The 18,889-nt window shown below is 35.3% G+C and overlaps 1 protein-coding gene across 1 annotated transcript in view; it reads right to left on the minus strand.

The window, feature by feature from the left end:
- Positions 1-18,889, minus strand: part of LOC108553623 (enteropeptidase) — an 88,913-nt gene that overhangs the window by 68,797 nt on the left and 1,227 nt on the right. Inside the window, exon 2 of the mRNA XM_017908614.1 lies at positions 16,933-17,077. Coding sequence (XP_017764103.1) covers positions 16,933-17,077 — 145 coding nt within the window. The remainder of the gene's footprint in view (positions 1-16,932; positions 17,078-18,889) is intronic.

Here is an 18,889-nt window from a genome sequence, read left to right on the forward strand (position 1 = left end):
TAATTTTTAATTAAATGGTTTGAGTGATTTGAAAGATATGTGGGAGTATATTGGTTTGGTACTTGAAAGGTATTCTGGGATCAAAGAGGATTTACTGTGTGTGGTACTGAGATGAAGATAATATAGAAGCCTATCAGGGTTGATATCATGGTTGAATGAAGAAATGAAAGAAGAAGAACCATAAAGGATGTGGAACAAGAGGAGATATTGAAAAATCGATTATATAAATATCAGAAGAAAAATTAATGAACATATAGGAAAGAATAATAAAATTTCACTTTTTACGAGTTTTGGTGTATTTACTAATAGGGAGAATTTCGAGGATCTATCTAAAGTCCACATCACAAATATTCAGGTAGAAATACACCCTTAATGAATGTAACTCCTCAAGTACGTACGAATAAGATTAATATATAGTTTATATAATAGTTTTATAATAGTTTACATAATTTAGTTTATATAATAATTAGTTAAATAAGATTATATGATAGCTTTCAGTTCTTTAATGTCACCTAACAATAATTTTAAAAATGAATACAAAAATTCTATTTCAGTGAACAAAATCATACCTCAAAATTTAATTTAGTCTACGATAAACTCATTTTTGGGAAGTACGATACAAAAATTCAAGAATAAACCGAATAATAATAAATTAGAAAAGGAAAATATATATATATCAAAATGACAAAAATAATATCTGAAAGCAATTCTCAAAATATCTCAAATTATATTCGAAATTTCTACTGGATTAATCGAAACGTTTATAAGACATTACCCATCTCTCCATCTTTTAAATTCCCAAAGCAAGCTCCATTTTCATAAAGAAACATAAACCAAGCAGCTTCGAACAATCACATAAATAACAGACGTTATTTCCAAACCACCCTCCCTCCAATATCGCCATAAAATAGCGAACACAGGGAATTACGTTCTTTCATACATCATTTCCTCCTTCATAGCGAATAACTTTTTTCATCCCTTCATTTTAACGATTTCCACGTTTCGATTTCCATTCTCTCCATTTACGGCGCAATCGCGAGTCCTCGAATCTTTCAATTTCCAAACGTTTGCCTCGGTTTATTTCTCGAGATAAGTCCTTTTATCATCGCGACTAGCCCCCCACTCCAAAAAGAAAAAAAAAAAAAAGAAAATGAGAGTTTGCACAGACTCGAGTATAAATACCATATCGCGGAAAATTAAAAGACATCGGTATCCTAAATCACAAAGCGCTCACGTGCCAGAATCGATGCAATCTCGAGCATTTATCGCGCGGTTTTATCATCTTTTACAACCCTGTGCAACGTATTTTTTCGTAGCAGGTTAAGTCGGTGACGTTTACGACGATACCGATGCTTTCCGAGAAGCAATACGTTATTGTAAAACAGAAGTTATTTACGCTATCGCGGAGAAAATTATACGGTGGCAGAGTTAATTATTCGAAAACGTGGCTGGAAAAATTTTCATCACCGTTCATTTTCCTCCAAGATGTTAACGGCAGATATTTTGTAAATCACTGATTAAGTAATTTGCATAAGCCACGAGATAAAGCTCGGAACGAGTGTACCTACGAGGACTCCGAAGCTATCGCTGGGATTTTATGGCTCACGTTTTTCTTACAACGATGTAAACACGTTTCCATGAACTTGGAATATATATGTCGAACACTTCAGATGCTAATTTAGTTATGCATTTTATGTATTAAATTAATACACTGATCGAATAAAGTTTATTACGATAGAACGCCTGTTCTAACAGGCTCCACCCCTAATATATTAAATAAATAGCATATAATAAATAATAATAATAAATATAAATAATATAAATAACATATTAAACAAATTTGGAAAAAAAGAAATTTAATTTAATATTGTGGATAGAAATGGAAACCAATTTCTTGTACGTTTTTTAACAGTTAACAAATTAATACATTTAGATAATAATATTTAAATATTGACAGCAATTCTAAATAAACTATTTTAAACACAGAGATTGACTCTATCTTGAAAATTCTTTTCTCTTTCTCTCTCTCACTCTTATTAACATATGCTTACTCTATGACGATTCATATGACGATAAGAATTGCTCTTATTGTTATTAAAATTTCATCCACCACTAGCAAGAAGAATTTTCTAGAAAGTGTCAATCAATTTTTTTGTTTAAAATAGTTTATTGTGAATTGTTTCAATTATTTAAATTAAAATAATAAAATTAAAACGTAGAAGATATTGGTGTGCATTTCTATGCACATCTTCTACATTTTTGTTTTAATTAAAGAGTTGTAATATTATCAGAATAATAAATCTCTTCGCTAATTCTAAGGAATTTATAATATTACTATGCCAGTATATAAAATATTCTGGATGTTTCAACTCTTTGGTAAATATTAGTATGGCGAAGATTGTGCAATTTTAATTGCATTTTTAATAACTATTAGAAGCTTACGTATCGTCGACTAGAATGAGACATCACAATTTAGCATTTAGAATAAAAAGATTTTTATTTCAAATTGTGAATATTCTTTCAAGATATCTGTCGACATAAAAAATTAATTTTCTATCCTTCTGATAAAAATTATTTTTCATATTTTGTAAACAAGGATCACGTATTAAGTTATCATATTAAAAATTTGTACTGTTATTTCATTGCAAAGATGACAATGAGAAAATTCGAATAACTTCTTTCACGTAAGTAGTAGCAGAGGTTTAGGTGAACGCGAGAGAAAACGTAGAGCTGTTAATGGGTTAAGACCAGATTTAGCAGTCCATTAACAATCCATTTAACGAATCTTCCACGAGATAATTAATTGGGCGTTTGCCTGCTTAAGAGTACTTTAAGGAGCACAAGGATTAAACTCTTTAATCATAATGAGCTTTTGCGCTCCTTTAAGCATTTGTTAAATTATATATTTCCCTCCTTATCTGTGGGCAGGAAATATTCACAAATGAAGCTATGTTGTTTACAAAATACAAAATGTCATAACTGACATGCTATATTTAATAATAACCATAATTTTCGAATTTTTTAAAAGACATTTTTATAGTTCCATAAATTTTTAAATAAAGTAAATGTTTTTTGAAAATCTGTATTCTAATACTTCAAAATTACATAAATTAATTTGCAATTCACGTAATACAGCAGATTTTTCATTTATTTATTATTTTTATTAATTATTGAATATATGTATAACGAGACTACGAATATTTTTGTTCATTTGAAGATTTGTTAAGGGAAAAATATGTTCGTTAATAGAAACAAAATAACATAAAATTGGAAACAAAACAAATGGAATAAAATATCTTTAGAGGAAATATTACAAATCTTCGTACGCAATCAAAGCATCGACGAAAAGGAAAAATTTTTCTATCCGTTTAAAGCGAAATAACTGGCAACGGGGTAATAACAGCAATGAAAAAGCTAAGCTTCTTAACCATGCACTTAATCCCATAAAATATTCAGTGTCCTTACAAAGTTTTACTACGAGGCGCCGAGAAAAATATCACATATTCCCTTCCCAATCCGCTCTTTGTACAAACGTGAAATGTATAAACGCGAAGCAGCTGCAAAGATTACAATTAAAATCGTCTAAATTAAATACCTAATTAAGAAAATTTCTGGAATTAAACAAATATAGATGGTATTTTAAAAGACAAAATAATGAAACGTGATATCTCGTTTGACAATGGGCCACAATTTTATGAAATTTCACTTTGAATTATGCTTCTATCGCGAATTTTTATAGCGCGATTATGATATTCTACCTCTCTCGCCCATGTTGGTTCTTCACTTATCAGTTCATATTTTCTGATCAAACAATTCAATTCAGCTGAAATTTAATTTCAAATATTTGCCCGAATCTATAATATTCCCGTGAGAAAGTAAAGTGCAAGAGAGAATAATTGAACAGAGCAAGCAATCTGACCTCGTTACTTCGTAGGTTTTCGCTTAAAAGTGATTCAATTTTCATCGGAGCATTTTTAATTATCAAAATCATATTAACCCTTTTATCTCAAATGAAACTTTCGAGGTTTCAATGATATTTTATTTAAACATTTAATAACACTCGAATTTTCGCAATAATATTAAAAATTTCGATCCTTTTCACTTCAACGGCACCGAGGAATAATTCTTCTAATTCTATTTTTGGTTCAGTATTATTTCGAATAAACAGCGTCAATTTAATTTTCGATAAAAGAAAACTCTTCTGGAATGAATATTACTTCTCTGTTTCTATTTTGTTTCGTATACAAAAAGAGGTATATTGACTCATATTTGTTCAATGAAAGTAAAGATTGATTCAATAACCCAGAGAGATTGATTGGCAGGAAAATAAAAGGACTGACTAGAAGAGATGGAAAGATTAATTGGTTCGTGACTACTGGGCTTTGTATTTTTATAAACTGCGTGTTTATAAATCCCGTTAGTTTTATTGTTATTCCTGGGCTTCGTTCAATTCCGTCATATTTTCAGGAAACTTTGTCAGCAACGCGTAAACCATTACACGACACTGTCCAAAAGCAATAAACTTGATCTCGGTACATTCAAAATTTCACTTCAAACAATTCTACTTTGCCTAGCGAAATTTCTATTTCAAATTCTGATCGATTCTCAAGAGTGATATTCATCTGGATGCCTGTACGGGGAAAAATCTACATTGATTGCGTTCTTCGTCGTAGCCTAACCTTCTCTAAGCCGTGATTAAAACAAGGATACATTAGCTACAGGTGTATCCAAGATACGTGTTCTTCAGCTACTCCTCTCCCGACATGTCTACAAGGAAATCATACACGAGAACCTCGGCAAATATTTCTGTTTGCAGTGTACGAAGAACACAGGACAACCGATGCAAAGCCGCGTGATATTGAAAGATGAGAAACGAATGCCAGGAATCGATACTCGGTAGAAACTGGGAAGATTGAAACTGCGTCCAAGAATTGAATCCGACGCGAAGAAGATAGAAGCAGTGGCGTTAGTAGGTCGCGGCCAGACGCAGAGTCGTTGACAAGATGGCGGACTGCACGCCAACTCGCGGAGGATGCGCTGATTAAGTCTCGCCGTTCGTCGTTCGCGAGGAAAGTGGAAACTCGTCGAACGTGTCGTTGCATCCTGAGTACACTGGCAAACCAGCTATCCTCGGCAGCGTTACTTCTCTGATCGATGGTGGCGTTTTAATGGCGTCCCGCCTCTACGCTTATCCCGCGTGATCATCCGTTACGAAGATGCATGACGATAGCGCGACCGATTTTGAATAATAGGACGGGACCGTCTAAACCGGCTGCGATCCATCTTAACAATTTCAAAAGTACCGCGTCGATGGCTCCGTGATCCGTTTAACGCGTTTCCGATGGCGCGGGAAAGTTGGTCACGGATGGAGGGAGGATAGTTTAAGCGGGCTCGGTTGGTAACTTTAAATTTGATCATGGAAACGCGTCTTTTTGGATGAGTTATGGCGTTCGCGGAGTACTTAACGAGTCACTCGAGAAGTGTTCCTTTTGGGGGAGGGGGGGGGGGGGGAATCGAGATTACTCCGGTTGGAGATAAAACTGTTGGATTTATACGATGGAAGTATCCAGTTATACATTTTGATGGGAGAAACGAGGTTTTTATTAAGTCTTTCCTATTTTTTTATCTTCGTGAATGAAGATTATTTGCAATAAAGTGTTTTAAATGTTCAGTTTTGTTTTAAAATCTGACTGGGAAATGTGTGTACAGGTGGGAACTTTGAAATATTGGAGTCTGTTGTAACAAAATATCTTAGCGTTGCGATAATAAAGTTTTAGTATACTGAATCGAAATGCCCTTTGTAAGACATGAAATTTAATGAAGTGTCAGTAGATTCGCTTTAACTTCTTTCGCTCCAAGTTAGATTGGGGTGCCTTTGATATAGGTAACACCAGTAGGTTGCGCCACTAGGGCGCATGTCTGGGTCTCGATGCATAGCCACCTCCACGTGGTGAGACCTGGTAATTGGTATCGTTTTCCAAAGAGAAATCTTTGGAAAATGATTCCAAGCTAAGAGTTACGCGCAAAGTTTAAGATATTTGCTATCTCTTGTAAATTTTCAGTGTTCTCTTTGAACTGTGAAAATAAAAAGAGGGCCATATACGTTGAAGTATTATTTAAATTGAGATAAATTACGGTAAGTATTGTAAGGCAAGTATTGTAAGGTACATATAATGCAAAAATTTATGTTGTAACTAAAACATTAAAATAATTAAAATGTTCTGCAATGGATAGACTATTTATATTATAAATATTCATTAAACAATGCGAAATTTTCTTCACTGGAATTCTTGAAAAATCACGTCAATTTTTTAAAATTCTGTTAACGAGTGACCTCTTATCATGTTATGTATTCCTAATACAAAATTCTGTATTCCTCATAATTACACGGCAGGTTGTAAAAGTATTGTGTGCGAAATTTTTTACTTTAAATTTTTATAATTAAAGAGGCATAGCGTGTAGGCAACTCTTGAAACTAATTATATATTGTGAATATGGTAGGCCTTCGGGGATACGGTATACAATACTCACGTGCAATAAATCTCTAATAAAAATCTATATTAATCGTTATAAACACATGGTTATATTATTGACATCCTATTTCAACTTCCATCTTCTGATATTATAGTAACATAGAATAGAAGGAGCAGAAAATTAACGATACCAAAAATACCTCACGATAAGCCGTAATTTATTTTACAACAATAAACACAAAATTTATAACCAAAAGGGTCTTCTCATCAATAATATTCATCTAAGACGAACACTTTGAAATGATAAATCGTGGACACATCAAAGAGATCGCAAAATATTCTTCCACTCGCATCTCCTCGTCATTACTCACCCTCCCGAAACGCAATACCGTTCTCTCCGACCATACCTTCGTCTCATTCGACTTTATCTCCCTATTCTTTACATCCTCGTATTTTCTACCGTCGCATTCTGCATTCGATACTCAATACATCCTCGGTATCGCTGCCTCCAATCTCCGGCAAAACCGCTACTCCTTTCATCTTTAATTTCGATATCCACCATCTGAAACCGGTCTGTCCATAACGAATAACTCGTCCCACGTTTCAGATGCTCTTCATCGATCATTCTAAAAACGAAAATTCAATCGAGCGCTCGAAATATGGATGTGCGAATTGCAAGTGCGAGAGTTAGTGCAAAGGAACTCTTGGGCCTGTCTAGCTAGCGACGGGCAATAAACAGTAACCTAGGGTTCGGACTGAATATTTAGAGCGACGTCTGAAGTGCGCGTGGAAGGACGAGTGACCGCGTGCAAGGATCGGATGAACAGAATATTTATGACTGTATGGAATGCAAGTGAAAAGCGAAAGGCGTCTGAATGTTTAGGGTACGTGACCCATCGAGAGCGAGGCTATGGGAAATGCGTGATTGAGCAAGAAAGCTCGAGTATGAAAGAAGACAGAGTGCAAGGTTTAAACGAGGATACAAGGGCTGTCCTGGGACAGTCTTGTTGGTGAAAGTGCGATACGAGGTTTGAAAGAAAGTCGAATTGGTGATAATTCGAAGAGTTGACGTGCGAGTGTAGATTGCGTATGTTGCGTCCCGAACACTGCAACTCGCTCGGAGAGTTTCGTGGGGTTGTAAAACCCGTTTACGCTGCTGCAGCAATGTTTCTGGGATGCGGCCTACTCTAAATTAATAGAGATAGGCCAGGTTATGGTTGAACTACAGAGAGTTCTATAGTAGACTATTTCCTGCGCTGAATTGATGGTGGGTCTTGGATGTTAGTATGGTCGTGATGATTGTGCGGTCTTCTTGGAATTTTTATGAGAACTCTGGTCATGACTGCTCTGTCGGTGGTTTTATAAGCTTTGTCTGACTACTGATTGGTAGTGAATAATATTGTAGTGGCTTAGGTGACAATGAGTGTATAGAAGTCAAGGGACGCCCGCAATAAGGATATAAAACAGTCTTCCACTTGACCCGGGACATTGCGGTCCTACGGCCGCAACAGCGTAATTAGTTTAATCTTTTAGTTTGTATTTTAACCCTTAAGTCTCTTTAGTTGGTAAATAAAATATGTTGGAATTAACAACGTCCTTTATTCCGTATATTGCCAATCAAATATATCCTACATGGATATGGATATCGTCGAAGTGAATAACGGTAAGTGGTATAGCTGTGAAAATAATGCGACGTGTCACGCTTTCGAAAGCCCCTCTCTCCCAGTCGAGCTCCAAGTGAAGCAAAACTCACGGGGAAACAGTGAACGGAGTTCACCGATATTCCAGCTCGTTGTGCTTTATTTGCATGCAAAATGGAATAAAATTAACGACACGTCCGTAATTCGAACGATGGAGCTTGTTAATAATTTCGCGACTCTCGCGGTTATTTCGGCAACCAACTTCGTCGTTTCCGGTCCGCTTCGGAGCGTTTCGAATTTCGTGGTGTGGAATGCGGCTGGAATCGTTTGGATCACGGAAAGATCGAAGGCCGTAGGCTCTCGTTTGGCATGGGACAAATTACTACGTTAATGCAGTGTTTTATAGGCAACCGTATGAAAAGCTTTACGTGAAAAATAGGTAATCGATGCCGGGCGCGGCTTAACGGGATCCGGTCGGGCTCCGGATTGATTTTTCAATTAAAACGGCTCTGACCGAAAATACATCGCGCCTCTTAATGATTCACCTGTTTTTTCCCTGCTTTCTTGTCCTTTTTTCGATAGCGAGTCTGGGGGTTCAATACGGTTCTGTTCTCCTTAAATGGTGCAACGAAAATTCAGGTAGGAATTACACGTGATCCGGATTTATGGAACGAGTTAGGTGAACGATTTTTTGGAATATTAAGGAGTTTCGTATTATTAAAAAATTGCTGTGTTAACCCTTTGCATTCGAGAGCCGACTCTCAGTCGCCATTTAATCAGATCCTAAACGTCGATGTTAATTAATACATCAAATTTTAAATTATCCAACAATACATGGGATGTGGAAGAAAAATAATTCTACGTATTAATTTGCATACGATTTCATTTTTATCGTTTCAAAAATATCGGCGATGTTATAGCAGAAATTTTTCAAATTACTATTTTTCTATAACGAAAAAATCGTCGAGTGCAAAGAGTTAATTTGGTGATAAGGATACGTTGACTTAATTCGTAATTGTAATGTAATATGTAATGTAATAGCAATATTCACGAAAATGTTACGAATGGTACCTCATACTCGAAATTGATATTTCTGTCAGGTCTGTCAATCTTCCTTGGTCATATTGGCACGATTTATCGAATATTCGAAATTTGTTCATTTCAAAACGAAGAGATACGTGTTCGGCAATTGACACGTATGATCTCAGGAGCTTTACATAAATTCCTCACATTAATAATATTAATAATATTAATAATTGTATATAGAATAATTATATTATGCATAAGCCATATCGAAAATCTCAATTTTATGGACTGCTCTAAGCATATTATAAAAATACTTCTGACAGATAATTTACTTCTAAACATCAATTAATTATACCAACAATAAGTATCGTAAACATCAAAATTAATAATTATCAATATTAAAAAAAAAATAATTCGAATTTAAATATTAAGGTGCAATCATTTATTAATACCTGAGTAGCTTAAGATAAAGCTCATTTTTTATTCAAACAATACCATTATATTATTTAACGTAATAATAATATATAATTATATTTAATGTAATAATGTAATGTAATAAATATTTACTCCCAGAAATCAATTAATTACGTCAACAATAAATAACTTGGACATCAAGACAAATAATCACCAATATAAAAAAAAGGATTCCATTTTGAATATTAACGTGCACTCTTTTATTAATACCTAAATAGCTTAAAATGAAGTTCATTTTTTACTCAAACGATACCACTACATCATTCGATGCAACGTAGTATACCAAATATACCATCACTCGTCGCGAATTATTCGGAACAAAAATAGAAAGCAGTGCACAATCCTTAACGCAAATTCCGTCACAGCTGAACCCGCAAAACGTCTCGCGTTGGATCGCGCTAATATTGCCTACAATTCCTTGCTCGCGCTGAAACGCATCCCGTCATGTCTGAGCAAGAAGCTTTCGTGATTCCGGACAGTTTAGAATTTCTCGAATTGCAGCGGCGTACAAAGCATCGCGTTATGCCAAATCGGACCATCAGCCTATTCTGTTCACCTATGTGTATATCCACGAACATCGGTTTAATGGCTATGTAAGGCTTTCCAACTGTTCACGCTGGCTTTATTACGTGGCGAGCAGGGAGTAACTTATTGGATGGCATAAATACGTACTATATTTCCATGACAATAAATCAATCCTGATTCACACGATAGGCTTAAGCTGCGAAGTTCAGTGTTACGAAGTTCCAACTCTCTGGACGGATGTTTGAAGTTTAGGAAAGTTCTTTCACACTTCCGGTTGCCAGACCTGAGTACCGGTCATAAATTATCCGATGACTCTAATATCTTACAGGTGAACATAGATCAAATTTATCGCGAGATTTTCAGAGAAGGATCTTTACAAAAATTCTCAAAAACCACAGATGCGAAGTTTTGCAGAGCAGAAATAAATTTCTCATAAAATTTATGTTTATGTATGTGTGCGTGTATGTGTATATATAACAAATAATTCTACAAATAAAATTATGGAATATTAATTGATATCTAAATAGAAAATATTGGAAAATTAGAAAAATACTCTGCATGAACAAAAGCTGCTTGTTATAGTAAATTCAGCAAAGTCCACGGTTTTCAAAAGCTTATTTAAATTCCACTTCTGTTAATTTTACTTGTCAAAGTATTTGTTTTATTCGTTGAAACGTTCCGTAGCGATCGACGATTTTGAGTAAATACTGATTACCGAAAAGAGAATGCAATTTTTGCTCTGTCGTGTCATGAATTATTCAACCAACATGTGAATTTTAAAGTATGCATGTTAAAACGCGTATATTGAATTCTTGATACATTGCCATATATTATATATATTTCTGGCATTTTTCACATTATTCATAATCAGCAGCATTTCGCTCCCCTGTTTCATCGTGAGAAATTTTCTTCTGCTATATCGATTAATTTTTCAATATTTTTTTTTTTTATATGATTTCATAAATTTCTATTTTAAATTCTGTTGAAAATTAAAATATCGGAGACACGTTTTGCGATATTGAAATAAAGATATCTTAACTAACCAGTCTGATTATTTATACGATACTGTACGTGTATGAATAGAATATCGTTTATCTGTGCTATTTAATCAGGTGCATTCATCGTTTCAAATATGACTAGCAATCGTCGAAATTTCCCATGACATCTGCATAATAAGTCTGTGCTTCCAGAATACTAGTACAGCAATTTCACGTGATATTTGTAACGAATATTCTATCGTCTAAATACTGCACGTCCTCGTTAATTTCATCGACTATACCATGTGCTATATGGTTATAATAATTCACGTTGTAACACGGTGACAAGTGTATGTGATATCTATAATACTGCGTTTCAAAATACAATTTCCTGTCAAAATTATTCGATTGGAGAACATGTTCAAAAATTCTTTCCAATAATCAATTATTTCGAGCATCCAAGCTTTATGGTTGCAAATGGAACGTCAAAATTAAATAAATACAGATGTAATATTAATCCTACATGGTTGTTATAATATAATAAGAAATTCGAGTATTTTCGAACATTTCATCAACGTATATAATTATATGTGTTGAAAAGATAAGTTTAGCTATAGACAAAAATGAATTGAAGAGAATATATATATATCGTAGTTATTTCACTATTAAAACCCATAATCCTAATAATATGACACGTTAAAAATTTGCAGAAATAAAATTTCCAAATTCATAGTTAGCGTACATGAACTCTATGTTCTCACTTCTGTAATTTTGTTTGTCTATGTGTAAAGCAGATTAAAAAAATATTCTACGTAACGCTAAATATTCTAATAACTTATTCGCTGATCCACACTCTTGCGATCTAGACTTAAATTCCAAATCAAACCTAATCCCACACGCGTCACCCTGTCACCCCGAAACTCGGTTCTTAATCCGCGTGACAGGTGTGACTAGAGCTTTATATATCACGTTCTTTCAACGATCCGTGGAAACGAGAAAAGACACGAAGATTAAAAGGAAAAGTACAAGCGTACACGTATACGGTATCTAATTAAACAAAAGATCCGAATAATGCCATTTCGTTCCTCTTGTTCCAGCACTAGCTTCGAAACAAGTCGCAGAAATATTCTACACGCCCCTCAGTCGCTAATCCACACTCTCGCGAGCTAGAATTAAATTCGAAATCAAACCTAATCCCACACGCGACATCCTGCCATCTCGACACTCGGTTCTTAATTCGCGTGACAAGTGTGACTCGGGCTTTATATATTACGTTTCTTCAACGTTCCACGAAAATGAGCAAGAACGCGAAGATTAACAGACCAAGTACCCATACATACACGGTAGCCAATTAAACGAGGAAGTCTAAACAGTGGAGTCATTTTTACCTAAATACGAGCAGTAACTGTATTTAATGTTAAAATAAGATTGGATGAAGAAAGTAGTTGATTGAACTGTGATGTGTGTATTTATATATGCATATGATAAGAAAAAGCAAGGACACATAACTCTTCAAACGATTTCCTTTTATAGTTTGGTACCAAACTTGATTCGACACTTTTTTCTGGAGAGGATTCTTACTATTTATTAGTTGGTAGTGTGACAAGCACCGTGCACACATCTATTACCAGAGGGAATCAAGGAGGACCGAGGTTTCTTGCAAGTACCTCGGTGATCCCTCCGATTCATATATATACAAATTTCTGATCTGCTAATAGTATCCCTGTCCAAGGCAAGGGTCTGCTAGGTAACCTTACTGATGAGTCCACTAGTAAGACTTAGGATGAAATGCATCCTTTTCTTTTCCTTCCATCACATCCAGTAGATACTCGACTGAAGAGGTTATACCACTGAAGATACAATCAACTGTGAGGAAGAATCCTTATATTAGTTAAAAGTTATTAATTATTAGTTATTATTTCTGAGTTCTGAGTCCTGGCACCTGAATTCTCATACCTGAGTCCTGGTACCTGAGTCCTGACATCTGGATCCTGAGTTCTAAGTCCTGAATTCTGAGACCTGAGTCCTGATTTCTGAGATCTGAGATCTGATTCTAGCTTTTTCTAATTTTTCTCTTGAAATTCTCTTTTCCTCTTCGGTTACCGAAAAGATTGTAGACCCATTATGAGTCCTGACTTCTGAGACCTGAATTCTGAGTTCTGAAACCTGAATTTTGAGCCCTGGAAACTGAGTTCTGAGTTTCGAGACCTGAATCCTGAGTTCTGAGTTCTGAAACCTGAGTTCTGAGACCTGAGTTCTTATACGTCGACGAACGATTTCCTCGATGGGCTTCCTTTCTCTTTAACGGCCTTTTTTCGCTTAAAGTCCTTAAGCCTAGATACTACATACGTAACAAGTAAGTACTTTTCCGTTCCCTTATCAGCGCTAGTGTCACCTATAAAACCCGTAGACGACGCAAAAATTCACCAAGCGCAAACCGAGCTTTAATTTATATTGCGGTGTTTCAGAGCATCGGAGAATTTTCGCGGGATTTTCGGCCGATCTTAAGCGTTTCCAGCAGCCAGTCAGGAGGTGCACGAGAGTTTTACATGGCCGGATGACGGTATTATCTTTCGCCATGGCGTAGCTGTTAATTTAAAATTGCCGTGTGAACGAGAGGGACGGAGACAGAGAGGCAAGCATCGAGACCACGGTGCGAAATAACGAGCGGCCGGTAATTTGAGGGCCGTTAATAGGAAGCGTCGTTAATTTACTGTTTCATTTATTCCCGTCCCGTTTAATTATAATTACCGCTTTATTTATTCGCTGGAGTTTGTCTTTGCTTCTGTAATTGGCTCTTTCGGCCTGGCTTATCGTTTGGTCGCCTCTTCTGCATCGATACGACCTGTATTTCGCGTATATCGCTGCTTAATGCCTTTCCCGATCGATGAATTATGAATAGGATTAATTAACGATCCTACTCGATACGTTTTTGTTCACTTCGAGCTATGTCTCTTGGGTTGGAAAACGATTGTTTCTCTGCATACGAAGATTCGTAAACGCTCCTGATGTTGGGTATAGTAGAACCTCGATTATCCGCATCTATGTTATTTAAATTCCCCATTATCCGAACACTTTGGATATGTAAACATTTCAACTGGATTGAAATACAACAAATCGTTTTATATTTGTTAGATAACGATGGTGATAACGTATCCCAATGATATATTTTTGTTCTCTCTTTACTTTACAGAAATGACCAATTAAAGTTGAAGTATTATACATTTAAATCCGAATTTATATCGTTCAGTATGTTACTAGTTTTATTAATTTTTAGTACTTCTCTGATGTATAATAATAAATATGCAAAAGATATTGGGGCCTGCATAGAAATTCGTTTCGTCATTGAGAAGTTGGAAAATTCTCAGTACATTTAATAAATATTTCAACACTTGACACGATTTTAATTAACCTGTTATTAAAATAATAATTTCTGTCATGGTACATATACCTGTTACATTTCTGTACAACAAATTTGTAATAACTAGGTCATGGATTAAAATTTGTTTCGTCGTTGAATGATTCTGAAATGGCACTTGATACTTTTCCACTTATTTTCCAAATAAAAATAAAAATTTATAACGTAAAACTAAAATTTTAACTATTAACGCATTTCCATTCCACATCGACTTAAATTATCTATCGATTCCTATAATGGAAATAAAATATTAAAGAGGAGAACTAGAAAACTCGTTACGAGATATTTTCAGGCATTTTATGTTATCTAGGTTTTTCGTTCAGTCGGATATGAAAGTATAGAAACCATGGAGGTTCTGCGAACGTCAGCAATTATCGTGATTACGATTTTGCAGAATTACTTTTTAATGATTCGTTAAATGACACGAGAGACGAAGACGGCGATATTCCGTTATTATCGCACGAGTGGAAAGTATTTTATAACGTGTTTCTCCATTTCTTCGTCCGTGCCGTTCTCTTGCTTAATCACGGTGCATTAAGCACTTCATTAAGTCGAACCAACTGAAGTAGAACATACTCGAAGGAAAAAGAAAGGAAAGGGAAAAAGAAGCTTTCACGAATTGAAGAAAGATAGGACGCGGCCATTTAATTTCCTTTCAGAAAGTCATTTGAAACGAAAGCTTCGCGGTTCATTTCATTCTTTAATCAGACATCTTCTCCTGGCTCAGCTTAAATTCGCAAGACACTATTATTTCTCCCCTACATAATTTCCTTTGTTCGCGGTAAATGACAGAAATTCGGACGGTGGCCGTGTAATTACGGATTAACAGACTTTAATAACGAACGCGGGAACTTTAAATAGACAAACTCGTCGTGAGAAGTCCCCAACTTCTTTCCATTTTCTTCGCTGTCATTACGGTCACACGGTAACGTCCAACAGAGCTATAATAAACTCCTAATTAGGACCAGATGTACGACGAATAAATTTCGAATTATACGCTACCGCGAAATACAGGAATTAATTAAAACAGCGATTACTCGAAACATTAATAACACGCTGGAAATTCAAATCGACACAAATCACTAGTGTACGATTTTTTAAAGCAACGCGTCTATAATTCCTCGTCGTTGTATGACGTAGGTTAGTTAATCAAAACTATACATATGGAAGAAATTCCAAGAAGACTTGGAGAAAGAAAACGTCTCACAGAATACAAAATTACTTGTGGTAGAAATAAAAATAATTCACCCACGAAAGTTTAACATTAAGATATGATACGTACTACATAATTTCATGGGCAAATGCACATATTTCGTGCAATATTAAGAAGAATAGGAAAAAAAGAAAAGAAATGGCACGATGTTCGAGAAATTAATTCTAAAAATTTAAGACTTCTGCATAGAGAACAGAGAATAATAAGGAATTCTATTATCTAGTATAATTATTACGGGTTAATGCAAAACTATGATAAAGTTGAAGAACAAATGTGTCGATAATTATGAAAATGGCCTATGTCGTCGCACATGTTTGAAGAGATTACCGTAGAGGAGGATTAAATAATCGAAGGTTGGTAGGGATACGTCCCTACATGTTTCATTTCGAATTATAAGTTTTGCATTTTAAATACATTCTTAATTAAAAAATTAATTGCAAAAAAACTGCGAACTCATTTTAATAATTCAATTGAAATTATAAAATAATTATAAAATAAACGATAGATCGATGCTCAGAAGGAAAAATATGTCACACAACACGTATTCTTATTCTCGAGATGCCACTGACCACCGATTCTTTTTATAATTTTCTGGAATATATAAAATTAGTTTCGCAACTCAACTGATGAATAAACAAAATGTTCTTAAAATTCTGACATACAGTATTTCTCTTTAAAACCACGCAAATCATTTCTCCTACATTGTCCATTTACACCACTTTCAAACTAATTGATATAAATACCATCCCCGGTAAAAGAATTTTTGGTCAAACGAATATTTTTGGTAAATCGATCGCGATGTAAAAATAAAATAAAAGAAAAAGCGAATAATTCAGATTTCTGTTTATTATTGACGAGAAAACAATGGAATTTGACCAAAAGCTTTTCGTCAGTGGACTACCCTAAATCAATTCTACGTCGATCCAAGACACCTCGAAGATCCTCGGAAATCTTGCAAATTAACCTGGAATCTGACACTTTTGAACTTCGTATTCCAGGTCATTTAATTTATAATTTACCCGGAATAACGCCGAGGTGTGTTGGACGATAGCGCGCAGGAACGAGGCGAACGCCGCAGAGCCAAGAAAACTTGCACCAGAACGTATCAGATACGAGGGAGCAGGTAGACGCTTGGCGAGCAGACACAAAAGAAAGGAGGAATTATCACGTGGAGAAATGTACTCACTCGGATCCTTGACGGCGGTGATAACGAGACGGAAGCCGTTCGAAGCCGTGCCCCACGAGTCGGTGACGTATTTCAGTGTCACGAAGTTCGTGCGCGTATAAATCGCGCCCACGGTCTGCTTCGTGTTCTTGCAGGACAGGTCTGCCTGGAAAACAAAAGAAACGCCACTCGTTGAATGCGACAGTCTTTCGCACACACGCGTGCACACACGTTCTCACACACGTGGGTGAACAACGTTCTCGTTCCACGCTCGTTAGAACGCTATTCGACGACGCGTCGCGACGACCCAAGTGACAAACCGACTCCAAGCTGTCGTTCCCGAACGATTCGTGTTGACAGTCCCGAGGTTATGCCGCCAGTTGGGGGAACAATTGTTGTCGAAACGTGGATGATATGTTTGGAATTGGGATGCGGCTTCCGCGAACCCACTCCAAACACGGGGTCCCGAGTTTCCAGGAACTGAAGGTTTTGTGGTAATGGTTAGCATAGATTTTTGAATATATATGCGTTGATGTAATAAAGGAGCGATGTATGTAAGAAAGAGACGAATGGGATAAGTATGCATGTAATGTATGAACGAAGAAAGAAGAAAAAACGAGAGTGATTTGGCATAGGTCAGTTGCAATTGAGTTTTAATAGCGAGGAGAGCTGTGAGCATGTGATTGTGATAAATTAATTATATTTAAACTTAATATTTGTGTTTGATAATCTTTGTAATTAAATAAAGAATTGTTCTTATTGTTATTAAAATTTCATCCACCACTAACAGGTTTATGGTTCTTTCCTGCGTGATTTAAATTTAAATATTTACTACTGGGTGAGAAGAGAAGGACATTCTTGAATAAATGGATGAATTTTATTTTCTTATTCTGGTATTAACTCTTTAATAGGCACGCTGGGATTAAAAGTGTCCCACCTTTTTAATGCACCGTAATGCATGATGGGACAGTTTTAGTCCCACCTCGAAATATAGGTTTATATTTTGTCTTATTTACGTAAAGCAGTTGGTAATACCTTCGATGAATGTTATAAATGTACTAAAACGTATTAAATGTAAATTTGTAAACAGTGATATTTCCAAGCTTGGAAATTATTTAAATGTCTTTGTTACGATAAAAATCGTATAACAGAAATGGTGTCAAATTCTTGAAAATCTAATTTTTTAGGATTTTCTTTTCAAATTTAATTGTATCTTAATTTACTGGTTTTTTAATTAAAGTTTAAATTTTATAACAAATATACGCCATAATTCCCGATTCGAATTAATAAATTTTCGTTTTCATAACAATCTGTACCACACATCCTGAATGAAAATTATATTACTACAACATTTTAACATTCTGTACGATGATTTCTTGTATTTTATATGTGCACGGATGGTTTACGTTCATTGGATCGGAGGTTAAACATGCTTCAAAATTCATATCGCGTTGTATATCGATTCATGGAGAAGACCAAAGCGACCGTGATTTTACGCTTGGTCGATCGCACCCCTCATAGGGTTTATTCGATTAAGATTACGATCAATTATTTTGTAATATAACGAACCCTTGTTTGAATAAACCCTTGAGGTACAACTCCAAAGTTATGGTTCCGTGAGGGCACAACGGAGTTAGTCTCTCCTGATGATATTGCTAGTTCAAACCTATTTATTACCTCCTTATGTATGCTACAACCATTTCTAGTTACAATACAAAGGTAAATATTTCTAGAAATATCGATATTGCAAGAAAATAAAAGACGAGATTAATATGTTAAAATTATACTTTTACTAAAATTATATCGTACTTTAATTTTCGATAATTCTAAACACTTCATTATTTTGAATTATGATTGCTACACCGAGTATTAGACGTACTTTGCCGCCCTCTCAGTGGATTAAGTCATATATCTAAATGTAAGAAAATCAGAAAATTTACAAATACCAAACCCGACAGATTGAACCCACGTGCGACAG

This window comes from Eufriesea mexicana, unplaced genomic scaffold (assembly GCF_001483705.2).
Source record: "Eufriesea mexicana isolate 0111107269 unplaced genomic scaffold, ASM148370v2 scaffold11349, whole genome shotgun sequence".
Taxonomy (NCBI): Eukaryota; Metazoa; Arthropoda; class Insecta; order Hymenoptera; family Apidae; genus Eufriesea; species Eufriesea mexicana.